The 20,414-nt window shown below is 38.7% G+C and overlaps 1 protein-coding gene across 9 annotated transcripts in view; it reads right to left on the bottom strand.

Moving 5' to 3' along the window:
- Nucleotides 1–2,511: 2,511 nt before the first annotated feature.
- The window catches only part of irf2b (interferon regulatory factor 2b), a 116,438-nt gene continuing 98,535 nt past the window's right edge, over nt 2,512–20,414 (bottom strand). For 8 of the 9 annotated variants that reach the window (XM_069940146.1, XM_069940136.1, XM_069940157.1 and 5 more), the window contains 3 exons: nt 12,510–12,674; nt 7,580–7,623; nt 2,512–3,726 (listed from right to left, as the gene is read on the bottom strand). In XM_069940146.1, coding sequence (XP_069796247.1) covers nt 3,403–3,726; nt 7,580–7,623; nt 12,510–12,674 — 533 coding nt within the window. In that variant the 3' untranslated portion in view covers nt 2,512–3,402. The remainder of the gene's footprint in view (nt 3,727–7,579; nt 7,624–12,509; nt 12,675–20,414) is intronic. The other variant, XM_069940202.1, reaches the window with a different exon arrangement.

Here is a 20,414-nt window from a genome sequence, read left to right as displayed (position 1 = left end):
TTCTTTCCCATAGTCCATGCAAGCGTTTCATTTTCCACTTTTCCCACTCTATCCTGTACATCTTACACATTTTTGATTCTTTCATCCATATTATCCAAAGTAACTTGCATCTTATTCACAATAGCAAAATATTTTAAAATCTTATTGTTTGTATTTTTTTTAATCTCCCCTCAGTTCTCGCAAAAAGTCTGCATTAGAGTATTCAATTTCTTCTTGTTTCTTAAGCTTTTTTCCTTTTCCTTTAGCGGAAACCTCGACTTTTTCTTGTATTGCCTCTTGCTCTTCTTCATCTTCTTCCTCCTCTATCACTTTTCTCTCGAATTTCTTGGTGGCAAGGCCTGTATCTGCTGCCAGTAGCTCCTTCAGCTGTCTCTTGAGCCTCTTCTGATTCGCGCATGCATATCTTCTTCTTGGATGCCATCTCTTCGATCCAGCTGCAGGCATCCCCATGGTTCACCTGGAAGGTGGCTCACATGCTAGTCCCAGGCTTCGGTTGGACAGGAGGCCTCTGACCACAATCTTCTTGTTCCTCTCATTGGGTTCCAGGTAAAATTTTGTCTCTTTTGACGATATATTTGTGTTCTTGAACAGTTCTAATAGTTTTTTTTCTTCAATTGGTTTTTTATACATTGTTTAATGGGTACTTTTTGAACTACTTCCCAGGAGGGTCAGGTTCTTGTGTCCTAACTCTAGCATATCACGTGACATCCCCTGTAATTAGTTTATTGTGAATAAAGTCTATTTTTGGTTAAAAAATAATTGGTTGGTAAGCAGTTGCCCAAGAAAATTGGACTCCTATTCTATTCCTTAAATATCCAGTTACTGGATGTCAAGTAGCTGACTCTTTTGCTCAATGATTTCAATTAGTCAAGATGGAATTCCTGTATGTTCCCAAGGCAACTCGTGAAACATTGCAGCCTTTGCACTCATTACAAAAACAAAATCGAGAAACAGCACAATAGAAAGGATCAATTAATGTACCCAAACAATGGAACTAACATGGTACATTAAAACCCATGATATCCAGCACCTGTTGGTTACGTGTATTTTCCAGTTGCTTGAGATTTACTCTTACAATGCCAAATACACCTGCATTAAGAATACAAAGTTTTAAGACAAAAATACTAGACTGTACTTGAACTGAATAAACTTCATTTGCCTGACTATATAAACCTTAAAGCATTTTACCTTATTTTCATTCACATTCATTGAAAATATTTAACCATTGGTGCAGGTTCCTCTCCCTCTATGGAGTCACCCGAAATAAATTTAATTAACCCCTCCCCCACCCCCACTTTCCAAAGTTTACAGATAAAGCCTCTGACCGGGGTGACTCTTACTAAGCAGGGATAAAGGGACACGAATGGCATCTACCAGCTCTTCATCCTGGGCAACGCCATTGCTGCTTCACACAACTTTATTCAAACAGCTGCTACGAGCAAAGCACGACCCAAGGCCTTTCGCTGGCTGAATATTTCCTCCCCTCCTCACCAAAGGTTTATGTGCTACTTCAGAGAACATTTACTTTTACAATATTAAACTTAAGTAATTTTTGCCTATTATTTTATTCTATTTCTTTATTTTTAAATTTATTTTCTTCAATTTCTTTTGATGGTTGCTTGAATTCCAGATACCAGAGAAGTCATGTATGTGTATGTCCGCCAGTGTGCCAATGTTAGTCCCTAATTTACATCTAAAAACAATTTTTAAAATAGCAATATATCTATATAGCTTAATGTCACATGTTACTTTTAAATCTGTCACACATTCTCTCTTGCATGCTATTTTGTATATTCTTACTACTTCTTCCTTTTCAAATAGACCTCTCTTAATATATTGTTGATGCCACATTCCCACAGTAATGTACAAGTCTGATTAAACATTTTTGTGCTCGATATTCTAGCATGGGACTTGAAATCGAAACCTGAGATTCATGGGTGAAAGTGCGAGCAAGTGAACCACAAGTGACACAGGTGCTTGCTGTAGATACTGAAAAAATTGGCAATGCGTACATATGATTCTTGAGAGTGCACATTGATAGTTGGAGGAATGTGTCCATATTTGCTGGAGGAATCTAGAAGTGTGTTTGAAAATCCCTGACATTTGCAGGAAGTATCTGAGTGTAAAGAGTGAATCAAATGCATGCATGTAAGAAATGGATGGGAGTGCATTACAAACAGCAGCAGCTTTTTTTTTGCCAGGCATTGGCAAGGGTTCCTTGGACACTGGAGTAATTAAGCCTGAAGTCCTTGGGAATTAAACAAGAGAAGAAAATCAAGAGGAATGTGCTGGAAGACCCAAAGGTGTTTACAGATGCCTATTGGAACTCTATGCTCAGTGTGTGGATATTTTTAGCAGTATCTGAGCGAATGTTATTTTTGTTGATCCTAGGAAGCCACCAGCAGTCAGCAGAATTTGCAGGTGTGTTTAAAAATATGAACCAAGTTAAATATTCAGTGAGATCACAGTGCATTTAATAAAGTAATGACTAGAGTCATTATTCTTAGTCAGTGATGTGGAGGCTACATTTTATTGGATAGTTTGTAATTGCTATAAATTTGTTTTAAAAAATTGACAATTTACCACAGATTTTTTAAAGGTGATAAAACCAGAGCAGAAACAACAAACATACTTTGGTAAAAAAGATAAAAGATTTATGTTCACTTCAGAATTCAATTACCCTGAATAAAATAATCCCTTTACATATGATAAAAAAAATAAAAAGCTTGCTTTAGAAAAAAAGCCTAAATCCTTTTAACCGAGGCAAATTCTTTTGCACACTGATTATTGTAATTCTGTGCTTGAGCAAAGGAGGCCCAGTGAAAGCAGGCATTAGATTAGGCCGTAAACTCTGAACCACAATAATCTTAAACTCTAAATGCATGTATTTTCCATTAACGTGACAGCATTAAGTGCTAAACTAGATTTAAGGTGCAAAAAGCAGGGCATAAAGTTCAATCCCTCCTGCGCTACGTACATATTCACATTCAAAAAGTTTTAAAATTTACACACTGTCAAAGCAGTTCACATTTCTTCTCCTGTTGCAGTCAGGTTTGGTAGGCACAGTGAGTTTTTTTCAATATGGTCCCGTTCGGAGTGCTCAGATATGTGTCCTTGCCCAAGGTAAAATTCCAGCCATTGTCTTCGTTTGTTTTAGATGTTTTGGAAAAGCAAGTGCAACAGGAAAACTCAAAGAAATAAAATAGTTTATAAACTTGTAGTCCTGAGTTAACATTGATGAACTGGAGAAGGCAGTTGAAGCAACAAGTGATTTCCAGTTCTCTCCAGCACATTTTTGATAGGTTTAAGGTCTGTAAGGTCCATCTGTGCTACAGTGCAGGTTTAGCCCAGTAATAACCTTGTCAGAACAAGGAGACATTATTCAAATCAAAAAGGGATTCATCAATTCTTCCCTCTGGTCAAGTCTGATGTCTTCATGATGACGGTTGCGCGGTTCTCGGCTGTGTGCTGCTTTAAAGAGGATTGTTGTGATGGTACAGGTGATGTAGAGATTTTAATTGATGGGCTAACATAGGTGACAGAGGTGTAAGAGGGTGATCCGTCAAAACCGTTGGCTAGAAACTGGAGATTGCAGATGCTGGGTGTCATGGAGGACCCTGTGCTCGGGTAAAATTCACTGTTCAGCCCCACGTTGCTGAGAAATTCCTTCCCTTCGATGTTGCTCTGTTGCCATTGTGTCTGGTCTTGACGTGTTCTCTCAGTCAGCTGAACAAACAGAAGAGAATAAGAGTGAACATACCTTCTGCAAAAACGTGGAAGTTTGCCTTTGGCCCCTATATTTGATGCATGGGGTGATATAGGCGCCTGGTTGCACACTCAGCCTGTGTCCTGTTCCATTGTGAAAATGAGTAGCAGGAGCAGAGTTCAGCCCTATGGCTAATAGCTTCACACCAATTTATTCTGGTGGCCAAAGAAAAGTCCCTCTCCCACACTCAGAGTTTTCACAACAAACTTTCTAAACCTATCACTACAACTATATGACCTGAATGGATGTAAAAGTGTTGCCATTTGTGGAGGACCTCCAAAACTGTGATACCTGCTTCTAAATTCATAATTAGAATTCATAATTCATAAATCATAACTCAGCAAGCAACTCTTAACGTGGACATGGGCAAGAAAGTGGAATCTGCCATCACAAGAAGTGTTGACAATTTAATGTGGCATCAAGTATGTGCTTGAAGGAAGGGGAGTCACGTGATGGAGTAATGGCTGGTCGGGTGGAACCACCCCTCTCCAGAGAAAAGAAAAAAAAGTATGAAAAAACAGAGCTCAAGAAACATAAAATACAGGAAGAGAAAGATAAAGTTACAGAGAAGAGACAGAAGATGGCCCCCAAAAGAGAAAAAGTAAGAATAACGGTGAAAAGGGAAGAAGGAAAATCACTGGAGAAGAAAGAAGGCCTTACCTGCATGTTGGAGCAGAGAGACACAATGGAGAGGAGCGGCCGATCTCCAGTGTTGGTGAGTCCCCAGAGGAGTGGTGTCCTCCTGACCGGCAGACTTCAAAAATGGCTCTCAGAGCCAAGAAGAGGCGCGCAACTGCGCATGCGTGAAGAGTTGAGCATACACAGTGCGCAAGTAAAAGAAAAGGTTAACGCCAGCAGGAAGGGGACTCAGCTGAGGAGCGGCCAGCTGAGAGACGCCTAGTATCGGGGCGTTCAGCTGGGGGAAGTAAGCAAGAAAGAAGAAGAGTGGTGAGTAAGAGAATGAAGGGCTGGAAGAGGGTGAACGGCAACGGGGCAACCGGCAGGGGGACAACCTGTGGCAGGAGGCCCAGCAGTGGGTCAGCCTGCAGCAGGGGGCCCAGTGGCGGGTCGACCTGCAGTGGGAGGCCCAACAACAGATGACACAGCAGCTGGAGGCCAAGCAAGGATACAGAAGCAGCTCACCAGAGAAGGATGAAGATGCACATATACAGAGAGAAGAAGATGACACAAACATAGATACGGACACAGAAGAAGAGGAGGAAGAAGACCAAGAATTTCAAAGGAAAGAAGAAGGTAAAATAGAAGGACAAAGTTTAGATAAAGATTTTTTCAAAGAACAAATAAGGTCATTAAAAGAATGGCTATCACTAGAATTTAGTTCAAGCAAAATAAAAATGAAAAGAGCTGAAGACAGAATGCAAAGCTTAGAGTTGGTCATGACTGAAATAGGGAAAAGAGTAGAAAATGTGGAGAAACGAGAAGCTGCTGTAGAAATGGAGATAAATGATTTAAGAGGGAAGTTGGAAGAGAGCGAAAAAAAAATGAGAGAGACACAAGATTAATTGTCACAAAAAATTGACGTATTGGAAAACTACAGTGGGCCTGAAAGAAGGCAAAGAAGGGTCAGATATGAAGGAATTTATAAAAGGATGGATCCCGAAGGTGCTGGGAACGACAGATTCACATGAAGAAATAGAAATCGAAAGGGCGCATGGAGCACTAGTACCAAAACTGCCACCACATCAAAAACCGAGATCCATATTAGTAAAATTTCTAAGATATACGCCAAGAGAAAACATACCGGAGCAGGCAAGAAAGGAGGTTAGAGAACACAATAAGCCGCTGGAATATAAGGGACAAAAAATATTTTTTTACCCGGACAAAAGCTTCGAACTTTTAAAGAAGAGGAAGGAATTCAACACGGCAAAAACAATCTTATGGAAGAAAGGGTATAACTTTATATTAAGACATCCAGCAATACTCAAAGTATTTATTCCTGGGGAACGGAATAGACTGTTCTCAGACCCAAAGAAAGCCCAAGAAGTTGCTGAACATTTGCAGGACAGGAGAAGAGAGGAGGAGGAGTGACAAGAAGGATGACCAGCAAGAAAATATACAAAAATATGTAAAAATATAAAGTAAATATAATGTTTATATAAAGATTTAAAGATGGATAAGAGAAGGGGAAGAAGGGGGAAAAAAGAGAGAGCTTTGTTATAAGTATAGGAAAATATTATTCTTGGGGGGGCTGCGGAGGGAGAATAATGGTGACTGCGAAATCGGTTGACACTTGTGACTAAGTTCGCAAACTGAATGGAAAGGGGAGTTGTGGTTGCCGTCATGGGACAAGGGGCGATCCAAGGAGGGGAGGTTCATTTGGGGTTAAAGGGTTATTGCTTGTGGGGATTGTTGGGGTATTTCATGTTTTAAGTGCGTTGTCATATATTGAGATTAAAAAGGAAAACTTAAAAAACAGTAATGGAAAAAAGGGATGGAGGTGGTGAAGAGGCAGAAAAGAAGTGAAAATAAAGATATAAGATGGCCACGTTACACTATAAACATTAAGTGTATCCCATTGGAAAAAAAAATCACGTATAATTTAAAAGACAAAGTTACAATGTTTGAAAAAACCTGGGAACTATATATGGAACGTAACAGAAAGAGCAGGCCTAGGACCACCACCACCTAAAATGATAAGAAGATAAACATGATCAGATTTAATGTGAACATGTAGATGATACGTCTTTTTTGTTTGTATTCCTTTTGCATAAAGATATTGTTTTATTGTATTTTATATGTTCAATATTTACTGTTTTTGGAGGGGGTGGGAAGGGGGAAGGGAGGGATGGGGGGAAAAAAGAGAAAATGTCACTGTGAATATTTAAAGAGATGCATTTGTAAATATATTGGTTGATATGGTTCATAGTGCGATAAATAAAGAATTACAAAAAAATAGTATGTGCTTGAAGGAGAAAGGAGCAGAAGGATATGCTGAAAGGATGAGATAGAATGGGGGAGGGAGGAAGACTTATGCAAAGCACTAACAAATAGTATAGTCCTATTTGCATAGGCAGTTTCTATGTTGTAATAACCAATCTACATAAAAGCACTTGAACACAACATTGGTGTTTAGAACTTAGGTTTGACATGGTCTCTTTTGGTCTGTTCTGATCAAATATCAGGAACAAGCCGAGCACTGGTCGTAAATAAACTGTGTCTGTTGTTTCCACCATTTCAGTCACTGGCTGCATATCACAAAAGCCTGAACTTCAACCCACACTGACTTTGAAGCTTCTGTTCATCAACTGCAACTGGGCACAAGTGAGGAAAATCTCTCCTATAATTTTAAGTGGCGCTCACTACATGTTTGATTGTGTAAATGAAATGGGTACTTCCACCAAACGATGTTCTGAGCTGAGCACTGTAGTTGAAGAGAGCACGGGCCTGAGAAATGGAACACTGCAGTGCAGTAATGAGGGGAACATTCAGAGGCGAGGAGGGACAAAGCACCTCACAATTCATCATCTTCCCCTTTTCACTCCTCTAATTTCAATCTCCATTAAGGGGTTAGCCTCCAGTGATAACACAGTGAGAATAATAATCAGTAAGGGCACTCAACTAATCCTTTGCTAGTAAAAATTAACCTGCGCTGGACCTCGAGTTCTGGAGGCATGGTGGTGTCAGAAAAGTCAATGATGGCATTAAAAATATCATCGCTTCAGAGGGTTCAGGATTCACCAGTAGTGGAGGTGTTTTTACAAGGATGTTAGAAGCCCTGGCAAGCTGAACAAGAATTCTCAAATCAATTAACTTCTCCCTTTTTTACATCAAAGCAGCATGTTCTTTACTGACCTCGTCATGTTCTGCATCGGTTGCAACACTATCCGTTTCACTTTCTATTGGACAAACAAAAGCGAAAATTAGTTTAATGGGAGAGCCACTTAAAACCATTTTGTAAAAGTGTTTCATTTCCACCAAGGTAACATTGATTCCTTTATTCTTGATCCTTTGCAACATCTGATCACCGTCAGAGCACACCTCTCCTAACATTTGCCTCAATTAAGCAAGGAGTGGCCTGTCTGACGCCACCAACCCGCAATGGATGCCACTCTTTCTAAGTAGCAGAAGTCAAACATTCTGCCTGTTGCCATGAGGCAGATTAATGATGTAACCACACACGACAAGGCATCCCACAATGCAATTTGAATTGCCACACATGATCGTTGGACCATTTTCTACCAGAATTGATAGATTTGGAGTACTTGATAATTATTATCTCCACCTCCACCCGCTTTTCCCTGCTCAAATCATCTCAGAACCTGAAGCAACCAGGAGAATGAATCTGAATTTCTTCAGTTATTTATTTAGAAAAAAAAAAATTTAATTTAGTGATGTTTTTAAAAAAAAACCTCATTCAATTTGAGGAAAAAAGGTTGTTCTATTTTCCAATAAGTTGGGAAGACAGTGCACAACGGGATGGTTGTATCAGGCCATCAACTAGAAGAACAAGAAAGTGAAGCAGTTGAAGTCAGAGAAGTGATGATACCTGAGAAATAAATCCAACACACTTTAGCAACCATGCAACAATCGGCAGTCACAGCCGGCCTTGGACTTGAAAAGTTGTAAAACAACAAAAAAGAAAGCTTATCAAATAGTTTAACCAGCCATGAAATGAGAGAACTTTGGCTGCGGTCATGGCTGAGATCAACTAACAGCATCAGCTGGGATCATTCCAGACAAGACTGCACACATCAACAATTGGAGATTCTCCACAGATGTCAAGGAACCAAAGGCAACCAATATAATGAAAAGTCAGGCACCGCAAACCTTTCTGGTAGCTATATATGCAAGGCACAGACATCACAGGTTATGGCAACACCACAGGCGAGTTGCCCATGGAAGTCTGTACTACTGGTTCCAATCAAATATATTAGCATCTCTTCTCTCATGTTTGACATTCCTTTTCCTCAAATATTCAGTTCACCTTTTAACATGGGCTTTGCTTGAGCGATCATTCATAAGACAAATCTTCTCATCTGCAGCATTTTGCGATCACACTAAAAAGACTGGGTTTGTTGTGCTTACAGCGGGGAAGGTAAAGGGGAAATCTGATGGAGGTTTCAGAAGGAGAAACTGTTCTGTTCTATTGAAAGGCTGTGAAACCAGAGATCATCAATATATAACAGGCAAAAGAAACCATTATGCGATATGGCAGAGACAATTAAATGGTTAACAAATGGAAGAGGGTAAAGAGAGGAATACTATATAAATCAAGGGATAGTTCAAGAACCAGGAGGCAAAGAGGTTGAATTAGAAATGGTAAAAGGAGAAATTGAGAAACTGAAAGTTATAACCTACACGGGTGATTTACAGAATCAAATCAATGCCTTCTAAAGAGAAATGGGGAGAGAGTAATTTGAAGGCACTGGAAAAAGAGCAGAGGAGGAAAGAGGCTCTTCCAGGAGGTACAACATGGGCTGAATGGCCTTTTATGCAGCATTAATTTTATCATTCAATAAAATGCCATCCAAGGTCTCCCCTCACCTGATTTCTGTAATCTTTCCAAAGCATATGCATTCCTACATCTCTGGCCTCCCGATCATTCCAAGTTTAATTGCTCTAAAAGTGACTTGTGGCCTCTGCTTTCTAGGCCGCCCACTTTGGAATTCCCTTCCTAAACATCTATTACTTTCCTTCTTTACGAAGTTCCGTAAAATCATTCTCCTTGACTGTGCTTTAGGCCATAATGCATAATATCTTCTTGTGGCTCAATGTCAAATTTGATCGCACAGGATATCTGTGAAGGAGTGACCATTTTAAAGATGCCATGTAAATTCTAACCAATGTTTGCAGTCAGGAAGGAATTGCTCAAAAGCATGACCAAAACAGATTCAATAATAACCTTCAGAAAGTAATCAGATTACACCGGACAACCAAGATATTGCTTCCTGAACACTAATGGGTGTATTTTATGGATTTTGAGCTACTGATCACAAAAATCACCCTAAAATTTTCCTATCATATACCACTTTTTATATATAACCTATTATTGTGATTTCCTGTCATATTTTAAGTCTACTTCATGCAAACAAAACCATGAAGCACAACACATCATTGAAAATTCATTTTCTGCATCTGTACTTGGACTTCTTCCCTGCTGATCTTGGTGCAGTCAGTGACGAACACGGTGAAGGTTTCCCCAGGACATTGTGGTATCAGGGAAACTGGAATCCATCAATGCTGGCCAACTATTGTTGGTCACTGACATGAGAGGCATCAGAAGCTGAGTACAAACAAAAATTAGCAGCAAGACATTTTTAAGTTAGTTGAACTAATGCAATGTGTCAGCATCATTATGCAATTAAATTAACTTTTATTAAATTTAGCATGTTTAATGTTTCTCCATCTTCCTACATGATACAGCAAATCTGAAATTATCTCTGTGTTCAGCCTGAAGTTGTCTGTCATAGTACCCAATTTTATTCAGGAAGCAAACATTTTGAAAAAGATTTGTCGTCATGTGTTATTATTTGAAGAGAGGTCCATGATGAAAGAACAGGGGCATAGCACGAATAACACAGCTCATTCAAAAGAGCAAGAAAGACTGATATCCTTCAGTGTGAAATCATTTGGGTGGGCACAGTTAGTGTAGTGGTTAGTGCATGCTATTACGGTGCCAGCGATCAGGGATCGAATCCGGTGCTCTCTGTAAGGAATTTATATGTTCTCCCGTATCTGCGTGGGTTTCCTCTGGGTGCTCCGGTTTCGGCCCACCCTTCAAAACTTACAGGGGATAATCGAGGTATATGAGTGGCACTGGATTGTGTACTGGAAGGACCTGTAACCGTGCAGTATGTCTAAATTAAATTCTATAAATCTCTGATTACACTGAGCCATAGGTCCACTCAGAATACATTTTCCCTCCTGATTTCATGTCTAACACATTCATGATGAAGCAGGAACCACTTCTAATTTGACTATTCTTGTTTTCTGCTACATTATATCCTAATATTAGTATAGGTGCCACAAATCTCACACCATCAGGTTCAGGAACACCTGCTACCCCTCTACCATCAGACCCCTCAACATCAAACTCAATCAGGGACTCATTTAAGGACTCTTACTTGTGCACTTTATTGATTTTCTTTGCTCTTCCTGCGTTACACAGTCACTTTGTTTGCATTCGTTATCTGTTTAGAGTTCTTTTGATTATTTCCATGTTCATGCTGGGTGCAGTTAATTTTTGCACTACCAATTAGTAGTAATTCTGCCGTGCTCAGGGTTGTATGTGACGTCAAAGTATGTATGTACTCTTGACAATAAATCTGAAATCTGAAGCCCAAGGTTCTTTTTTTGATATAATACTCCAGCATAATTCAAAACATTTACTGCTTAACTCAACATTCCTGTGGCTTACCCGACCACCTTAGTTCACTAGACACGCTCACCAAATATGTAATTGGCATGAGAATCAGAATTCTCACAGCAATTTTACGTGTTTTGTTTTATCCAACGTCTTTCTACGCCCAGCCAGTGACATTCAGAAGGGAAATGGATTAATACAGGCAAGTATTTGCAGAAAGGCAAGATGAGAGTGCACCTTTTATCAGTGTGGCAGGAGAATGGTGAAGCAAATGGGTGTTTTTAATTCTGTTCAATTGTACTGTTCCTTTTGAGTGACTCTGCTCTCTCCAACCTATCAAATTGATCCCAGCCGTTCAGTGACCTCATCATCAAGATCAGAAGATATCGGACTGGAAGCTCAATCAAAGGGTGGATCCAATAGAGAGAGGAAGCTCGAGATTTTTCTCAGCAAGAGCATAAACATCGTGCCGCCACTTGTGGTAAACTGACTGTGAATAGTGCTGGCCATGAGTTTCATAACAGGCCTTATTTGAAGGAACCAGCCTTATTCAGCTGGGGTAGGGATGTCCCAGTCATTAATCCTCTAACAGGTTGGTCTTCTATAAATTCTGCTTGTTGTTTAAATCTACCTTATATGACATTCTAAATTTTAAATTAAATTTGGACAAACAGCACAGTAACAGGCCATTTCGGCCCACAAGTCCGCACTGCCCAATTTACACCCAATTAACCTGCACCCCTGGTACGTTTCGAATGGTGAGAGGAAATCAGAGCCCCCGGGGAAAACCCACATAGACACGGAGAGAAAGTACAAACTCATTACAGACAGTGCAGGATTTGAACCCTCGTCCCAATCGCTGGTGCTGTGCTAACATCTATGCCAGCTGTACTACCCCAATCATTAAACTCTAGTTCATATCTCTGGAATTCTCCCTTCTGACTCTGGATCTGGTCTGATCTTGCCTCTCCACCTTCCCCCACGTCCCTACCCTCTGCCTTAATATAGCTATCCTTCCTCCACTGATGCCCCTTCTCTTGACATATCTGACCATTCCCTCAACTCCCTGCACCCACCTGACCCTGGTTTCCAGTCTCCCACCAGAGAGATGGTAGTGAGGGCATTGATAGAAACTGACATTACCCCTCCTTAGGAAACAGTAAGACCTTTATACTGGAGGCTTGGTTATGGTTAATGAATTCAGGACCAGTTGGTGACTAAATTTCTTCTCTGTTAATGTCCTTTCAAAGCTTATATCTTAGTACAGTTCTACCTGGGCTATCAGCTGAGCACTGAGGAATTACAAACATCTCAGAGGCTGAGTTGTCACATTTTTGTTCTAAGAACACAAAGCTTTCGAGTGAGATACTTTAAGTCAGTAACTAGTAATATCAATGGGCTTAAAATTGTAACACCAACCTGCATAGGAGGAAACTGGGGAGATCTGTAGTGGGTACAGATGGCTGGTGCTGACAGGCTGGTCATCACATTCTGTGGTCACTTCTATCACTTGGCAGACATCTGGCGGATTGCTGACAATCATGGGTTCTTCGATAATATCAAGGCTTGGAGGATACCCAAGCTCTTAAAAGGAATCACATTGCATCATCAACTTGGATACGATTGAAGGGAAAGCGCATACCACATATGCGTAGGCCATGCTGAAAAATTTGACAAAGAAAAGCACCTGACTCCTCTAACACTCCCCTTCCCTCTCCAAATTATCATACCAGAGAGCAGCAGACATTTTTTAAATGAAATTAGATACCTCATAAGAAAATCATACGTTTGCACAAAAATTCTTGCAAAGGTATAAATGACATCTGACACTGCATCAGTCAATAGTGACCACCTGCCACACTGAACTTACCTTTCTAATTTTGGTCACTGGTCACTATGGAAAAAGGTCCCTCGGCCCAACTTGTGCATGTCAACTGAGCTAGTCTTATTTGCTTTCAGACTGCCCATATTCCTCTCTGGTTTAGAAGGATGAGGGGTGATCTCATTCTCAAATACTGATAGTTCTGGGTAAAGTGGCTGTGGAGAGGATGTTTGGGACAGGCTGGGACCCGAGGGCACAGACTCAGAATGCAAAAACGTCCTATTAGAACAGACATGAGGTGGAATTTCTTTACTCAGAGTGGCGAATCTGTGGAATATATTGCCGCAGATGGTTGTGGAGCCAAGTCACTGAGTATATTTAAGAGAGAGAGAGATAGGTTCTTGATTGGAAAGGGAATCAAGGCAGGAGAATACGGTTAAAAAAGGATTGTAAATCAGCCACAATGGAATGGCAAGTTGGAATTGTTGTGCCTAATTCCACTCCCATTTCTTCTGGTCATCAAGTCCTTGTACCTGTCAATGCCTTTTAAATGTTACTATTGTGTCTGCTTCTACCAGTTTACCAGTTCCTCTGGCACCTTGTTCCATATACCCATCAATCTGCATCCCCAAGTTTCTTGGTGTAAAGGCACTTGGTACGATTCCCTTCATAAATTGCAGCATTGAATCATTTTATTCTACAATATTCTCCAAATATTTATGGCAACATTTTTCTTCCAATAAAATACTGCAAGTTTTCTTAAAAGTACAGTAAAAATGGTAATATGGCTACATTTCAAGGTACTAATTGTGATTTCCGGCAGTATATAATCAGACTTCCCATGATCAGGGAACCATTCATCTCTGTCTAGTTACAATAGTAAACCAATTGTGGTTTCACCACCATTACATTATAAAAGTCTTTGGTTTTTTTATCACTTCTGCAAATCGTGCAGCAAACATAATCAGTTTATTTGTGCAGCCCAGAAGTATTGACTGAATTAGACAGCAGAAAATTAAGACCAAATTATTGTTAGCGATGCTATTCATCTGCTCTAACTGCCTATAGACCATATCCATGATAAAGATTTGTAATAAAGATTGGTGAATTACAGGTGTAGGAATTAAGATAGAAAAAAGGATGTTTGTTGAGGTAACATTCAGAAATTATTTGAAGTCTTAAAACAGAGTGGGGGCTTGATTTCAACATTTCAGAGAAATTTTGATAGGTACATGGATGGGAGGGGTATGGAAGGCTATGGTCCAGTGCAAATCAATGAGGCTAGGCATGGACCAGATAGGCCTAAGGGCCTGTTTCCATGCTGTGGTGTTCTAAAGTTCAAATTAACAGATGAAGACATCTATGGTCCTTCATGTATTACTTGTATTGTTTAGCTTCATTCCCATTGTGTCCAAAATAGCATTCTGCAAACATCTGCAAAACAATGAAGGCAATTCTGTTCTGAACTTCATGCTAAAAGCACTTCAGAGGCACAGAGAAGTTCAAACAACAAATTTTCTGCCCCTCCACAGCTTAACAGCACCAAGTCCCAAGGGTGCCAAGGTTAGACACAGTTAGTGCAATGCTATTACAACGCCAGCGCCTGGTTCGAATCCGGTGCTGTCTGTAACGTATCTTGAAGAGACTCTTAGACAGGCACATGGATTATAGGAGCCAGATGTGGTGGTCCACGTAGGGAACCAATGACATACGTAGGAAGGGTGAGGAAATCCAGCAAGGACAGATCAGGCACTAGGTTGAAGAAGAGAACCTCCAGGATAGTAATCTCAGGATTGTTTCCCATGCCACATGCTGGAAAGTTTAGAAATAGGATAAGGCAGCACCGTGGCTGGAGACGTGGTGTAGTGGGGGCCACTTTAAATTTCTAGATCACTGGGCTCTGTTCCAGGGAAGGTGGGATTTATACCAACAGAGTGGATTGCATCTGAACTGAAAGGGGATTAATATCCTTGTGGGTAGGTCCTGATGGGTTTAAACTAGATTTGCAGGGGGAGGGGAACCAGTTAATGAGAAAGAGGAGGATAAACGTCATGCGAGGACTGCATGTATTGACAGAAATCATAGGTTGGTATGTGATATTTATTTTAATGCAAGGAGTATTGTTAGTAAGGATGTTGAGTTTAGGGCATGAATTGACACGTGGGATTATGACATTATTGCAATTAGTGAGACTTGGTTGCAGAAGGGGCAAGACAGGCATCTTAATGTTCGGGGGTTCCATTGCTTCAGACATGATAGAGGGGGAAGGATGGAAGGGGGAAGAGTGCCATTGCTAAGGGAAAATATCTCAGTTGTGCAAAATCAGGACAGCCATGAGGATTTGTCTTCAGAGGCCATATGGGTGAAGTTGAGGAACAGGAAAGATGTGACCACACTGATAGGGTTGTATTATAGACAAAAGTCAGAGAAATCTGTAGAAAGATAGTAGACTGATGTAAGAAGCAGAAAGTTGTGATAGTAGGAGATTTTAACTTCCCAAATATTGACTGGGACTCCCATACTATGAAAAGGCTGGATGGCTTGAAGTTTGTGAGATATTTTCACGAAAGTTTTCTAAATCAGAGGTACCATCGAGAGACTTGATCTCCTATTCAGGAACAAGACAGGTAGGTGAACATTTTGTATCCAGTGTCCATAATGTCATTAACTTCAAGTTAATTATGGAAAAGGATAAGTCTGGTCCTCATGTTGAAACTCTAAATTGGAGGAAGGCAAATTTTATGGAAGTGAGAAAGGATCTAGGAAGAATGGATTTGGATATGTTGTTTTACTGAAAAGGGCGTGTTAAGTAAGTGGATGGCCTTCAAAGGTGAAATTTTGAGAGTGCAGTGGTTGCATGGATTAAAGGCAAAGTTAATAGGCATAGGGAACCCTGGTTTTCAAGGGACATCGGTGATCTAGTTAAGAAGAAGAGGGAGGTGTATAGCAACAAGGAGCTAATGAGGTACATGAAGAGTACAGTAAAAGCAAGAAAATACCCAAGAAAGAAATCAAGAAGGCAAAAAGAAGACATCAGGTTTGCTCTGAGAGATAACATGAAGGTAAACCTGAAAGGCTTCTATAAATATATTAAGAGAAAAAGTATGGCGAGGGACAAAATTGGTCCCCTAGAGGATTAGAGAGGACAACTATGTCTGGAGCCACGTAATGGGGGAGATCTTGAACAGATTTTTTTGCATCAGGAAACTGGCATGGTGCATAAGGAAGGAAGGGAAATAAACAGAAGTGTCATGGAACATATGGAGATTAAGGAGGAGGAGATGCTTGCTGTCTAATAAAGATAGATAAATCACACAGGCCGAATATGATATTCCCTCAAACCTTGAGGGAGACCAATATAGAAATTTCAGGGGCCCTGGCTGATATATTCAAAATATCCTTAGCCACGGGTGAGGTGCCAGAGGATTAGAGGGGAATTTATGTTGTCCCGTTGTTTAAAAAAGGCTCTAAAAATAAACCAGGCAATTATAGACCAATGTCTCTGACAACAGTTATAGGTAATTTTTTTTGGAATACTTTATTTTAAAAATTGTAAAACCACAATTACATCGAATTCTAATAAAATTCATATACCGAAAAATATGTGTGGATAATATATAGCAAACCACCCCCCCAACCTCTCTCTCCCTCCCCATTAATAATTCCCACCCTCCTTCCCCTACAACTACCCACTAAGAAAAAAAAACAGGAAATTATTAATTACATATAATTCAGCCATGAAACCAAGAATGGATGAGAGCTCAAATCTTCCAACCAACAATTTTCAATAATGGGCTGCACACTTTCAAAAGAAATGGTATTTATCCCATAAATTATATGTTATCTTTTCAAGAGGTATACAAGATTTCATTTCAGTGTGCCATTTTGCATTCCCGAGACCAAATCAGATTTCCATGTAATAGTTAAACATTTCTCAGATGCTGCTAAAGCTAAACGTAAAAATTCAATTTGATACATAGTCAATCGTAATTTTAAACTAATCACTTTAATACCTCCTAGTAAAAACAACATTGGATCAAACGGAAGTTTAACTTTCAATATTTTTTCTAAAAATAATTTAACTTGTATCCAGAAAGTCTTAAGGACAGATCCAAGTCGAATGAAAAAAAGAACCTGTCTCTTTTCCACATCTAAAACATAAATCTGAAGACATTAGGTTATTTTTAAAATTATTTTGAGGGGTTAAATATAATTGATGCAAAAAATTATATTGTACTAATCTGTACCTTACATTAATAACCTTAGTCATATTATCATTACATAGATGCTTCCAATCATTTTCATCTATCATTCTATTCAAACCAGTTTCCCATTTCAATCTTGATTTATGAATATTTGGCTTAGGCTTTGTAATAATTTATATATCTGAGAAATAAATTTATTTATATCTCCTTTAATAAGAAATAACTCTAAAGCAGATTGTCTAGGTAATTTTAAACTATAACCTAACTTTTCAGTTAATAAAGCTCTTACTTGATAATAACTAGAAAAGTATTATTAGGAATTTCATATTTTTCCTTCATTTGGTTAAAAGATATAAATTTCCCTGCTTCAAAACAATCCTCCACCTTTTTAATCCCCAATTGATTCCATATCTTCAGGAATTGATTATTAACAGTGAAAGGAAAAAATGGAATTACAGAATTATGGAGAAATATCTGATTATAAAATTAATTGGGACAAAAGTGAAGTTATGCCATTAGTTGAGGGGGATTATGATTGATGTAAACAAATTGCTCAATTTAAATGGATACAAAATCCAATTCAGTATTTAGGTATTAACATTGATAAAAATTTAGATCATTGGTATAAAATGAATTATTCATCATTACTTAGGAAAATTAAAGAAGATTTAAATAGGTGGAACAATTTACCTATAACATTAATAGGCAGTTAATTGTATTAAAATGAATATTTTCCCAAGGATCCAATATCTTTTTCAATCTTTTCCTTTTCAAATACTTCTTGTAGCAGTACACTGGTTGGGGAGGGGGGGGGGGCGGGTGGTGGAATGGACAGAACCAGCACTAACAGTTCCAAACTCATAGCTAGACACAACAAGCTGGCAACTTGCCACTACAGCATAGTGACTCAGCAGAACCTGCAGGTCTGCTGAGAAGCCCTGGCCTACTAAACGTGAATGTCATGAGATAGTACGTACTCCAAATGTCATGACGCCAGGTCACCTGTTGTTTGTCTATATCTAGCCTGACAGCATGTTAATATATTACTCTTTTACTCTTCTCTGGCTGAAACCTGAGGTCTGGTCTCGTTATTCATCTTATTTCAACTTGATGGCATTTGTCCACAACTTAGATCTGCCACAATCTTAACTTAATTGTTTGAAAATGTTTATGGAAAGGGAAAATGGCTGGAGTATCCTTGAAAAGATGAACTTGAAAATTTGAATTAGGTGGTTATACATTTTCAGAATTATTATAAAGCTGCTCAATTGAAATTTATTAGTGGAATGTTTGATTTAAATAAATCTTCAGTTTGGGAAAATATAGTTAGCTAAAATTGATGAGAAATATATGCAAGAATTTATTTATAAATGGAGTTCAAAATTGTTAGTTGGTAGAGATCCATCAATATTGAAACATTTAATTGATTTGTGGAATAAATGATTATAAAAGGTGGAAAAGACATGATTTCATCTAAAACACCTTTATATCAAAATAATATTTTTCCTTTCACTATTAATAATCAGTTCCTGTAAGTAAATTATTGAAAGAACTTCACTTGGACAGCCGTGGGCTGATTAAGGAAAGTCAGCATGGCTTTGTGCATGGTAGGTCATATTTAACAAATTGTGTAGAGTTTTTCAAGGAGGTAACTAAGAAGGGAGATGAAGGAAAAGCTGTGGATGTTGTCTACATAGTCTTTAGTAAAGCCTTTGACAAGATCTCACATGGGAGGTTAGTTCAGAAGATTAAGGTATCCATGGAGAGGCAGTAAACTGGGTTCATAATTGGCTGTATAATAGAAAACAGACAGTGGTAATGGATGGTTGTTTCTCAGACTGGAGGCCTGTGACTAGTGGTGTGCCTCAGGGATCTGTGCTGTGACCACTGTTGTTTGTTGTACATTTTTTTTATTTTTTATTTTTCACACCATAAATCACAATAGCCATGATATACACTTTTTCTTTTTCACACATTTACAGTGATTTTTTCTCCCCCCCCCCCCTCCCTCCTCCCAAGCCACCCCCCCACCCCCCCCTCATCCATTTTAGGTATACAATCTAGGTTGCATTAATTCAGTCAGACAATGTTGTCATTCAACAAAAATACACCAGAAATTCTACAGAGTCCATTCTTTTCTTTCCTTCTCCTTCCATCAACTTAGGTAATGTTTGTCCCCGGTAGGTTTTCGCTATTGTATTTAATGTAAGGCTCCCATACTTGTTCGAATATTTCAATATTATTTCTTAAACTATATGTTATTTTTTCTAATGGAATACATTTATTCATTTCTATATACCATTGTTGTATTTTCAAATTATCTTCCAATTTCCAGGTTGACATAATACATTTTTTTGCTACGGCTAGGGCTATCTTAACAAATCTTTTTTGTGAATCTTCCAAGTCAATTCAAAATTCTTTATTTTTTATGTTACTTAGGAGAAAGATCTCTGGATTCTTTGGTATATTGTTTTCTGTTATTTTATTTAATATCTGATTGAGATCATCCCAAAATTTTTCTACTCTCTCACATGTCCAGATTGCATGAATTGTTGTTCCCCTTTCTTTTTTACATCGAAAACATCTATCAGATACTGTTGGGTCCCATTTATTTAACTTTTGCGGTGTAATGTATAGTCTGTGTAACCAATTATATTGTATCATACGCAGCCTCATATTTATTGTATTTCTCATCGTTCCAGAACATAATTTCTCCCATGTTTCCTTTTTTATCTTTATATTTAAATCTTGTTCCCATTTTTGTTTAGTTTTACCATTTGTTTCCTCATTCTCCTTTTCTTGCAGTTTAATATACATATTTGTTATAAATCTTTTGATTAACATTGTATCTGTAATCACATATTCAAGGTTACTTCCCTCTGGTAAACTCAAATTGCTTCCTAATTTATCTTTCAAGTAGGATCTCAGTTGGTAATATGCCAGCGCTGTATCTCCAGTTATATTGTACTTATCTCTCATTTGTTCAAAGGATAAGAATCTACTTCCTGAAAAACAATTTTCTATTCTTTTAATCCCTTTTTTTTCCCATTTTCTAAAGGAAAGGTTGTCTATTGTAAAAGGGAGTAGCTTATTTTGCGTCAATATTAGTTTTGGTAATTGATAATTTGTTTTATTTCTTTCTACATGAATCTTCTTCCATATATTGAGGAGATGGTGTAATACTGGAGAAGTTCTATGTTGTACCAATTTTTCGTCCCATTTATATAATATGTGTTCAGGTATCTTTTCCCCTATTTTATCTAATTCTAGTCTCGTCCAGTCTGGTTTTTCCCTTGT

Source organism: Narcine bancroftii, chromosome 1 (genome assembly GCF_036971445.1).
Source record: "Narcine bancroftii isolate sNarBan1 chromosome 1, sNarBan1.hap1, whole genome shotgun sequence".
NCBI classification, from domain to species: Eukaryota; Metazoa; Chordata; class Chondrichthyes; order Torpediniformes; family Narcinidae; genus Narcine; species Narcine bancroftii.
The sequence above is the reverse complement of the archived record's forward strand: the minus strand, read 5'-3'. Positions and strand labels throughout refer to the sequence as shown.